This window comes from Monopterus albus, unplaced genomic scaffold (genome assembly GCF_001952655.1).
Source record: "Monopterus albus unplaced genomic scaffold, M_albus_1.0 scaffold60.1, whole genome shotgun sequence".
Taxonomy (NCBI): domain Eukaryota; kingdom Metazoa; phylum Chordata; class Actinopteri; order Synbranchiformes; family Synbranchidae; genus Monopterus; species Monopterus albus.
Genome location: NW_018127940.1, coordinates 3002859 through 3015031, shown reverse-complemented (window position 1 = coordinate 3015031; position 12173 = coordinate 3002859). Strand labels below are relative to the sequence as shown.

Sequence of the window (12173 nt, the reverse complement as noted above, 5' to 3'; positions counted from 1 at the left end):
CTGGGTCCAGGAGCATCTTAAATGTACGACACAGCAGCACCTCCCTCTGTTCAGTGTAGGTACAGCTAACAATACAGGACACAAGGACAGAAAGAATACACAGAAAGGGGGAATAAAGATAGTAGGAATGATGCACGTATTTTGGCAAAAAATACGTGTGGGGACGTTATGAGATGATCACAAGCTTTTAGAATTGTATTTCTGATGTTCTATACCTTTAGGAGTTGAATATGTGAAAACAAGCACTGGTTTAGGGCATATAAAGCTTCTGTGTTTGGCCATAAATGTAGGAAAGTAGGGAATTGTGGATGAATGAAGCCCCTGTCAAGCTCCTAGGGGCAATCATACCATGTCATGTTTTCATTCAGCATTACCGACAATGTATTATCTAGTTGTTTTACACATTTTTTTTAAACAATTTCCAAAATAAATATCAACAGCACAAAGGTCTGTCATGTTTGTATTAGTGGCTATAGTTTTAAAAGTGAGGACTGATATAAGAGCCAGTCTGTAGGCACAGGTCCCAGTATTGTTTCATATCTCTGGATTACATTTTGTTTCTATAAAGCAATAAAATAATCAAAGTCATCAAATCAGTGGGCCTTTTCAAATCTCAGTGTTCTCCTGCATTTGTTTTATATGCCTTTTCATCATATGCACAGATGACTGCCTGAAGTGAAAGGCTGCAGACGTGGAATGGTGTAAAGGAAGGTCTGAGAGTCAAAGAGGGAGGATCAGGACTTGGCGATGCCAGCTGATTGATGTCCCTGTGGGTGTGGTAAAATGGTTATGATGGATAGGATGGGAAGTGACAACTAAAGACATTAGTTTGGGTTTTTGATCAGCAGCCATGATACTGAGAAGGTGAAGTAGTGTCATGCATAGCACAGGGACTGGGTGGGTGGTGATACTGAAAGCAAGGTGAGTGACATGCCGGTGGACCAGAATTAATGTTTGGAGGCAGCCCTGGCTTTATCCAGTATCCAGCAAACTCCAGCAGTCTTCCCTCTCCCCCTTTTCCTCTAACACCTCCCTAACATAGTCTGTGGGTGGTGCTGTTAATAATGTGGCAACTAGGAAGATTAATTGTGGGCAAGCAGCAGGATTAGCAGGGGCTTTTTGAGGCCAAGCAGGCCTGACAAGGCCCAGGCTTGTGATCTTTCAAGCAGGCCAGGAAATGAGGCAAGCACAGCACAGCCCTGGCTCAGAAGAGTACAGAGACAGATCAAACAAAAAGGGTTCACAATCCCTGTGCTATTTCCTGAGTTGCTCTCTCAGCTCATAATCATTGTCATAGACAGACTCTTTGTGTGTTCATTATGACAGCCAATATCAGTTCTTTTGGTGGTGATAGTTTTGGTTTAGGAGCTCTCATTGGCCCATATGAATACCAGATTTTTTTTTACCTCAGTTGGGAAAAAGCCTTTGAGTACACTTTGTTCTTGTTTTGGGTTATCTTACTTCTTCTATTACAAATTCCACACAAGTACAGTATACAAGCAGGAAGCAATCAGTGAAATTTTTAAACAGGTTTCAGCCACTCCAGAGGCTGAGAGCAGCAGGTCTGCTGTCAAAACAATATTTCTATTCCAGGCTGTTTCTTTTAAAACCTCCAGCATGTATGTAGTTAATAGACTGACTTTGCAATTTTTCTCTTTGGTGTAATATGAGACACATGCTGGCCAGACCTTAATGCCTTTCAGAGATTCTATCTGAAAGCACATTATGTGATCATTTTCAATTCAGAATGCTCTCTTTGCCCATGAAGAATATGGTTCCATTTAAAAGTGTAGACCATTCCATTTTTCAAGGTTATGCATGGGCATGTAGAGGAACAACAATAAAAGTGGGAAAAATGCAGCTCCAAACCATTTCTAATATGTATTTGTCAGTTGAGTCTCTTGCTATGATTAAAGGTCTAGTGAATTCCTTCCTGCAGCAAGGAAAGTATTTCTGCAAAGACATCAGATATCGCTGTGTCATGATAAACTGCTGCTCCACTAGCTAAAAGACTAAGCAAAGGAAGAGGATGTTTTGGACCTTGCAAGTGCACGAAAGAACAACATAAGAAAGTCTTGACCGGCTCGGGAGCATGCTCAGAGATTCAGGCCTCTGTTTTCATTTTGCCTCAAAGCAGCAATTGTCACACTTGCTTAGCTTGAACCTCTGACTATGCTTACAATCAATAGCTCATTCTAATTGCGCAGCCAGGGATCTACAGACATATTTCCCTCGCATTTCAATTGCAGTATGTGATATTAAATGAGATACCATTTAGATAGTGTTTAAAAGGCAAATTGTATTTTCCTTTTTTAAAGCCAGTGTAGAAAGGTCATTTTGTGCCAGACCGCCCTCACATAACCGCTGTTCAGAGTGAGTGACGTCTGACCTTTACTTGATCACTAAAGGTCATGATTGAGTGAAGGTTAAGACTTCCCCTTCCCAAGCAGGTAGTAGATCAGATCATCAAAGCCAAGCCTAAAACATGAGAAGTAATAAAACATGACATACCACATTAACTCATAAAAGAGGAGCAGCATTCCCCATACCAATTCCATAGGATTTATGACACTCACAGTGAGCTACAGTGATACGTGTCATTTTCAGACTTACCAAACTTTTTTTTTCCTTTTGTGTATTTCCTTTCACCTAGCCACATAATGCGGCTGGATCTGAGAGCGACCCACTACCCTACACTCCTCTACCACAGGGATCCAGAGATGCCCGGAACCACAAAGGTGAGAAAAGTCCACACATAACACTTTATTGATTAGCTTAAAAATTGGAATAGCATTAAAAGTGAAACTAATAAACATAAGTTCACACATGAAACAGTTTGCAAAATTTTACATATTATCAAATCAAATCAAATTTTATTTGTATAGCGCCAAATCACAACAAAAGTCATCTCAGGACACTTTACAAAGTAAGGTCTAGACCTTACTCTTATCAATATTATTACATAGGGAAAACCCAACAAATCCCCCTTGAGCAAGCACTTGGCGACAGTGGGGAGGAAAAACTCCCTTTAACGGAAGAAACCTCCAACAGACCCCGGCTCTTGGTGGGAGAGAGGACACACTACGGGAGAGAGGAGACACAGAGTTAGTGATGTGTAATGGTGGCATATAGAAGCATAGGGAGAGAGAGGGGAGGAGAGGAGAGGAGAGGAGAGGAGAGCAGGAGGGGAGGGGAGAGAAACTCAGAGCATCATGGGGCCCCCAGCAGCCTAGGCCTATAGCAGCATAACTAAGGGAGGGCTCAGGGTCACCTGATCCAGCCCTAACTATAAGCTTTATCAAAAAGGAACGTCTTAAGTCTAATCTTAAAGGTAGAGAGGGTGTCCGCCTCCCGAACTGAGACTGGGAGTTGGTTCTATAGGAGAGGAGCTTGATAGCTAAAGGCTCTGCCTCCCATTCTGCTTCTGTGGACTCTAGGAACCACAAGTAAACTTGCACTCTGAGAGCGAAGTGCTCTGTTAGGATGATAAGGCTCTACGAGGTCTTTAAGATACGATGGAGCCTTGTCATTAAGGGCTTTGTATGTTAGGAGAAGGATTTTAAATTCTATTCTGAATTTTACAGGGAGCCAGTGGAGAGAAGCTAATATGGGAGAGATATGATCTCTCTTGCTAGTTCCTGTCAGTACTCTGGCTGCAGCATTTTGGATTAGCTGGAGGCTTTTTAGGGAATTATTGGGATATACTTATAGTAAAGAGTTACAGTAGTCCAGCCTGGAGGTAACAAATGCATGGACCAGTTTTTCAGCATCACTTTGGGACAGGATGCTCCTGATTTTTGCAATATTGCACAGGTGAAAGAAGGCAGATCTAGAGACTTGGATTTTGTGTGATTTAAAGGACATATTCTGATCAACGATGACTCCAAGGTTCCTCACAGTAGTACTGGAGGCAAGAGCTATGTCATCTAAAGTAACTATATGATTAGACAGCAGATTTCTAAGGTTTTCAGGCCCAAGCACAATAACTTCAGTTTTGTCAGAGTTTAGAAGTAAGAAGTTGCAGGTCATCCAGGCCTTTGTCTTTAAGACATGCTTGAAGTTTGACCAGCTGACCTGATTCATTTGGCTTCATAGATAAATATGATAAATGGTAAATGGACTGTATTTTTATAACTATAATATAACTGAGTATCATCTGCATAGCAATGGAAATTTATGTTGTGCTTCCTGATAATATTGCCTAAAGGGAGCATGTATAAAGTGAAGAGAATTGGACCTAACACAAAGCCCTGTGGAACACCGTGACTGACTGAAGGGTTCGGATAATTTAACTATGGTCAAAGGTAACCATAGTAAACTAAATATCTATAGTAGCTTGCAAAAAAATAATAATTAGGGTCTTCTTCATTGTAAATTCTAAGTTTGTTTTAATGTTTGAATGTGTCATTAAGTTTAATCAGGCTTCAGTTAACCTGACTGATTGTCAGGCTGGTGGAGTGGTTTATGCACGATTCAGTAGTTTATCTGGAGTCAGGCTTTTTACAGTAAACACCTCTTTTCTTAGGAAATAAATAACCCTTCTCTTCTTATGCTTGAGACGTTCACTCTCTTCACATTACAAGACACTTGGGACGAGTTAGCCACTATTGTAGTAGCACAATGGGTCAACAGTTATCCTATCTGCCCTAGATACACTAGAGTAGACCCCTGGCCCATAGCCCCCATTCATTTGTGCAGTAGTTCTGACATTCACCCTGTCGGCTGCACAGAAAGAACCTCCCTTTCCTTCTATCACCCACCCCCTCTGCCGTGTCACCTGTGGAAGCCCCAGAGCCTGGATGCCAGAGATAATTACTGCAGCTAGGAGCTTCCAGAGGAGGTTGACACTGGCAGGGCACTGCCCAGGGAGAGAGGGGTGGAAACCAAGGACAGAACTCCAAGATAAGCTTCTGTCCTGGTTGGGTGGAGGCGTCTCTCTGTTGGAGACAGAGTGAAACAAGGCAGCAGGAAAGGAAAGTGGAAAGATGTGCTGTTGTGGTAGTGAAATGTAAATCAAGATTTTATAGACCTGACAACAGATAGATAGAACTAGTGAGGAAGATAAAGGCGAGAGGGGAGAGAGACAGTAAGAGGATCAGCATTAAACAGGAAAAGAAGATGAGAGTTAAAATGAGAAAGAGCTAGACAAAGACAAAGTGAAGGAGGATGGTGGTTTGTTCCAATGTGTCTTGGTGGAGATGTAACATAGAGTGGAGTGGAGTATATAGTTTGGCAGAGGGGCCTGAGGATCCTCCACTACTGTCACCTTGGCTCTAACTCTCAGTGCTGGTCCAACTGTCAACTTAGCTCTAAATCTAACAGTCCAAAATGGAGTCCCAACCTAAAGTACTGTCTCTTCACGAAGACTGGCCTATATCATAAAGCCACAGCCAATGACATATTGCATTTTTGTGCCATATCATTTCAGCATGCAAAGCAGTATGCAGAGTTATTTATTATTAGCTTGTCATTTCCTTAGGATGACACATTTTGAAGTGAGATTCACATTGTTTTTTTCATAGATCTAATTATAACTTTAGTTCAGAAATATGTAGAAACAAGATGCCTTAGATTTGATTGATATATCCATGTGCAGAGAGGAGATTTTAATGAAATACCTTTTATTTCCCCTGTATATTTCAATAAATATGCCAGGCACTTGTAACTGCATATCAGATTAAACTAGAGTAGGCCATCCCTCAACAGTGACAGTATAAATGAAAGGGATATACTGATATCTTTGTACAAGCAAAGTAAACAAAGAAACATGCCTGAAATATGCCTTACAGTATGAGCCCTGGGCCCTTTCTAATCTTGTTGTTTCCAGCTACTTTGTATGTATGTCTCTTAAATGGTGCACAACTGTTATTAAAATCCCAAGAGGAAAGCAGCATTCAAAGCAAAAAAAAAAAAAAAAAGTAACAACTTCGTTCTGACGACACCCATGGGGTGCCTCAGATTTGTTTGGCAGTTCGTTTTCATTATGTCGGGGTAATCTACACCACAACTCCTGCTACACTCCCTCTAGCTCCCAAAGCCCCCCAAAAAATGGAGAAGCGGGAACAGATCCAAACTAAGAGTAGACTGTTTTACAGTTGCTGCACAACAAATAAACAAACATCTGGAAGCATTCAGAGCAGCCCATTAGAAGGGCTCTAGGCTTTGCCAAAAAGGGGTAAATGATGAGGAATGGGCTGTCGAGAGGCTGGTGGAGACAGGGGAGAGGCCAGATGACGGAGCTGTGGGTGCTAAGCACTGCCTTTTAGAGCTCAGCTGGGCTCAGAGAGATCTACACCTGCTGCTATCTCCTCCTCCCCTCCTCTCCTCCACCAGACATCTGGATGGGATACATGAGTAATGGATGACAAAACTGCTAGTGTTGAAACTTAGCTGTTGTCATTATGAAGGGAAAGGTTGTTGGTTTGACTGATGACTTAACGTTCTTTAGTAAAGCTAAAAGTGAGTTTGACGGCTTTAAAAAAGTTTGTGTCAAAGCAGATATACAGTTCCCCAGTGTCTGTTTATGGTTGCTTGTATAACAACCAGAGCTGATTATATTATTTATAACTGCATAGCTTAGATTTTGTTGTGAATACAAATATTAACTTTTTCATGAAGTCCTACTATTTAAAATGAACATATGTTCTGCCGCTTGCGTAATTGTTTGGTAAATTAGTTAATACATTACCTCAGACATCTGTTTCTTTACTCCCCATTTGTTTTCCATGCTTATCTTGAGTGATACCTCAGTTCTGTTTGATGTCACGCTGTAGTTAGAATGAAAGCTCTCATCTTTCTACTGATGGTCTTCGCATACTGGTTTGGACCGCCTTGGCGGGTTCCATGAGTATGGAAATGTCCTCTGTGGACTGTGGCGAGAAAAGACAGAGCACCTTTGACGTATCCCATTAAACACATGTACGTGCTCTGCAAGACGTTTCACTCAGCCTTATAATGATTATACCAGCAGGATCTGTCCCCTGATAAACATCACTCTTAAAAACAAAGGCTTGTGCTGGCCCCCGCACAAATAAAATGAGGCATATGGAAAAATCGAAGTAACCTTTTCCTTCTCCTGGTCCAGAGTAGCATTTACAGAACTGCTTTCTGTAAATGTTTGTAATAAACCAGACTATAGACAGTGCATGCCTTCAACACCTAGAAATGAGAGATAATGAATTAGTATCATAGAGAATGATACACATAGATCTGCTGCCAGCTATACAACATGAGAGAGCCTCTGCACTGAACTCTACAAGGTGAACTAGCAAAGTAATGATATGGCCTTCTTCCCAGATGTTAAGCATGTTTGCTGAACATTCATCACTTGAAAGTTTTATTTCTTTGCAGTATTTACCAGATTGTGATCTGATGAGGTGTCTAAGAGTTGTTTCTTTTTGTTGTCTCTGATACTGTACTGTACTGGATATTTATTGATTCATGTATTTTCATAGCCAATAATTAAGTAGGGTTTATAGATTTATATATATGATAACATACTTTGTAGTTCTGTGGGTGTGTGTGTGTGTGTGTGGAGACACTTGTATATGTCATGTGGTTGTGATCCACTCGCACAGAAACAGGACACTAATTGCAATATCTGTTTCATAATACTGTACATGTTTTTTTTAACCCAGACTTGCAGTGACTGAACAAAAACCTGAGAATTCAGACACAGTCATATTAATCTATTCTTTGGCACATTAGCTTCTGCTGGATATCACAGCACATCACAGTGGTATATACTTCCTCTGTATGAGCACAGGCTGTATTTCCTTTATCTGAGTCAGATGATGTGATATTATTCCTCCCAGGAGTGGATTGGCTCAGCAACATGAATATCCATTAAAGCCAGCCTATGGAGATGGACGAGGCAAACTGGGTCCTTTACACCCGGTTCACATAACGGGGCACTGTCCACATCCAAAGCAATGAGAGCTCATTTTTGAAGGCAAGCTTGTCCTTGTTAGTACTAGCCCTGGATGTCACCCCTGCATTTTCTCCTTCAAAAGCAGCCTAGATTAAAATGCCAGGATAACCTCCTCAACCTTCATGACAGGCTTAACTGCCGAACTCTGACAAGCCAGCTCTAAACTGCTTTGAGAAAGCTGCCTTCCTCCAAGTGTCATTATCTCTCCGTTGTCGGATGGCACTCCTCTCACAGTGTGTGAATAATTCTGTTTGTGCTGGGTTTGGTGAAATGTCAGTGACACTATTGTTTTTACCTCGCTGTTTGATGTACCTGAGAGAGTCTCCTGAGTGTCTTGAGTTCTTAAGCTGATGTTAGAAGTATACAGCAACAACTTAAAGTGGAAAGATAGCATCATAAGCTGCTGAGTTATATATTTGTTTGTTAGTTGCACTGGTATAAAAGTAAATATTTCCCACTGTGATATTCTGCCTTTATAAGATGTATTTCATAGTAAAGTTAAAGGTATGTTGTAACTGCTTGGACTGAAGTAATACAAGTAATTTCATTAGGATACCACAAACAGTTAATAAACCTTAATATTTTTAATCTAAAGATACTGGCCAAACTAATCTGATGCTGCAGTCTTTGTAGAACGCATACATTACTTTAAAATGAACATCGTGTTTTGAACACTGAGCCTCCGAGCTCACAATCATACTTTTGAACTCCTTCATCCATCACCACTGAAATACAGTATAATGATTACAAATTTTGAACCACTTTTCTCAGCAGCAGGAAAATGCGTGGCATCCTAAATCTTACTGTCCGTGACTTTTACAGACAAACCTTTGTTATTTATGACGACACAAAGCCAACTGGACTCACCCATTAAAGCTTTTCTCCACTACAAACAGACATAAGTTTGATGCATTATGTTGGCTGCTTTTCCAAACATATCAGACAAGTACATGACTTTGTGCCAAACAGGCCCAGCCCTCTTGGAAAAACATACCGCTGGTGCTCTGGACCTTGGTTTACTTCCCAGTTGCACTGGTCATTCTCAGGAAAGTAGCAGAACATAAATCACCCAGAGTGGATAGGTCTTACTGCTAGAATCAGTTCTCATATTCTGGTATTGCTAATGCTGCTTCACTATTATTCATTTACCACAATGATTTGTAGTTGTGGTTCAGGAGAGCTGAGATGTGGTTGCTGCTTTCCAGTCTTAGATTCAGTTAGAATTTGGAGCAGGTTTCTGTAGCCTTCATGGTTTCCAAAGATGGGAGTCCATCATAGTAATTTAGGATCGGGGTTAGCCGCCAGATGGTTTTGGATATTTTTACTGCAGGATGGATGTTTGGTCCACCAGTTTCCTTCTGTGTCAGTACCCTTGCTTGGTGAGCAGGCGGAGTCTGTCTGTGTGAGTGGGCTTGCCACCCTTCATTCTGATGAATAGCTGCTAACAGGCTGGCAGATGCTGGACGACTTGTCATGCTAAAGGGGACATGTTCAGACCACAATTAGTCTTGTAGCTTTGTAATTATTATTGTATATTAGCAGTCTTATATTTTACATGCTATGACCTAAAAAGTTAACAGAATTAGAAACATTACTTGTTTATTGTGTCTTAGAGGTTCATGCAGGAATATACATCTTTATCAGGGTATTTTTAATAAATTATGTTTAAAGTAGATTCTAGATCGTAATTCTGGGGTATAACTGATCTCACGCAGTAATCATTCAAGATGAAAACTTGCCATAATTCTAGTCTAAGTAATGGCTCCAACAAATTAGATTCCAATTCACTCTGTTGTCTGTTTTTACTCTGGATGACAACACATTCTGCACGGCTTAACGGCCGTGCTACATCACTGAGCCGTTCTGTCAGGCATGATTGTAACAGAGCTACACATGCCATAGAATCACTAATATGCGGTGAGAAAAGGGGCCACTGGTGATGATCTGAAGTGGACTCCGGTATCCTGTTAGAGGACAGGCTCAAAGTGGCAGTGACACACTGAAACAACTACCTTCTCTGGTTAACTACACAGTATATAAGCAAATAAAGTAAAAGCTAGAATAAAGCCAAAGAATAAACACAAGATTTGCTAAAATGTGTGTTTAAGTATAGAGATAATCATCACAGTGTGGTGACTATCTCCTCGGTAATGACAACACACATCTGCGTTGGAAAAATATGCTCCAGACTCTGGATCAGAATTCCACATATTCAAAACAATGCATTGCCAAGACCTTCAAGGATGTTTCCAGTTTACGACAGTAAAACCTGGATTTACTTTAGTAGTTTTGGCCAATATCACTGCCAGGTATAACACTGTACACACCTAAGCAACAAGCAACGCAGCAACACAACAGAACAGAGATCATGAGACAGTCACACATCTTTTAAATCAGCCAAAAGACGAGATAAAATCAAAACTCGTGTTGAAGTCTGTCTAGTTACTGTGATTGATGTTTACAACAAGCGTTATGATTTTACTGGTTCTCATTCTCTCCTTCACATAAATTTGACTAATGTGGGTGTTTTTAAAACCTGTCTGTCTTCTCATGTTCCTTAACTTACCCAATTTCTGTTCAGAAATGTTGCAGCATTCCCAAATCCCAGCAATAAAATTATTGAGTACAGTGTTACTATTATGGTCAAAACTACAAAAAGACCCAGGTTGTAATTAACCACGATTCTCATTTAAAATAATTCATTTATTATAATTTTTATATTTTTACATTTTATATGAAACAAATTTTTAGAAAATTGCTGTTTATATTTTTTTATATTTTAAACCAAATGAACATCCCCCATGGGCCCAATGGACTCTCTTTCACATCATTACAGTGTCTTAGGTAATACGTTGTTCAAATTAGGATACCTGGACATTTCCTTCACTTTTTGGATACTTATGTTGTACATTTAATTTTAAATTGATTGAATTAATACCCAATCATTTACACTCAGTAATATAAAATGACAGTGAAAATGTGTTTTAGAATTTTTTTTGCAGATTTATTAAAAAGTAAAAACTGAAACCTCTCATTTAGAGAAGACGTTTTTATTTTTTCTTCAAGGCAACAATGCGAATGTTAGATGTTACAGAATTAATTGAATATGGTGATATTCACTAACTATGTCAAGAGAGTAGTGCAAACATTTAAAGAAGATATTACTGCGGGCCCCGTTTCCTCTGGGGCATTGTGGGTCCTGAAACATCGCACACGAACGCTGACATGTTCCTAGGTACCCTCAGTGCTGCAATGCTATTCCTGGCGAAAAGAACTGAACTCATCTGTCAATTACAGTAAGCTCCACTGGGCCATTGTCTAAACAGTTTTCTCACTTACTGGTGAACCCAGTGATTTATTGTCAACTGCCTTGGCATCAATATACAATCGGGAGACACTAAGCTGTGATGTCTGAACACAAACTGTTGTCAGAGTATCAGCATAGCTCACATTAACTGCCATTTAGATTATTCATTGTATCGGGCTGCATGAAAACCTTGTTTGGATTTGCTGCCTGTAGAAAGAAGAGAAGGCCATTATCCCATACGCTGTGATTCCAGTGCTGTGGATCTAAGCTCTTATTCACCACTGAATGAACAACATTTGTGCGTTGAACCAAACACAGACACAGTGTTGCACATTTTGCAGGTCAGTTTGTCCTGCCCTGCTTTAAAGTTCAAAAGGTCAACTGGATATGAGTGCCAGGGCTGTTTTGTGGAACTGACATATTGCTTTTAAAATATAAATGGGAGCCTCAGTTACAGGAAGTAGCAGGCCTTTTATGGTTTGCACCGGCATCAAAATCCCAGCTCAGCCACAATGAAAAGAGCGAGGTCACTGAAATGCTAGGAAGTCCAAAACAACCTTTTAATCTGTCACTTTGATTTGCTGATTAAGTCACTTTAAACAGACGGAGCAGGTTTCTCTGTCGTGATAATAAGAGCAGACAAGTTATTTCACCATCACAGTTTGATTCATAGATAGTTTCTGGCATGTTATATCGCTGCAGTGCAAGATGATTGGATTCACTGAGTCATTTTGGTCAAACACACAAATTTATCCCAGATTGTTATGATTTGAGAGGCAGTTTGCTTCATTCCCCCCCCTTCAGGACAAGCATACATTCAAAACTAAACCTTCAGAATCGGTAGCCATCAGACTAAACAAATCATATCTGCTCAAAAAGATGTTATTATTTGATTATGCATTTGTACTGTATACAGCACGTGGTATTTGTTGAGCT

At 40.3% G+C, this 12173-nt stretch overlaps 1 protein-coding gene across 2 annotated transcripts in view; it reads left to right on the top strand.

Moving 5' to 3' along the window:
• Window positions 1-12173, top strand: part of lrmda (leucine rich melanocyte differentiation associated) — a 195674-nt gene that overhangs the window by 170128 nt on the left and 13373 nt on the right. For both annotated transcript variants that reach the window (XM_020603238.1, XM_020603237.1), the window contains one exon: window positions 2654-2738. In XM_020603238.1, coding sequence (XP_020458894.1) covers window positions 2654-2738 — 85 coding nt within the window. The remainder of the gene's footprint in view (window positions 1-2653; window positions 2739-12173) is intronic.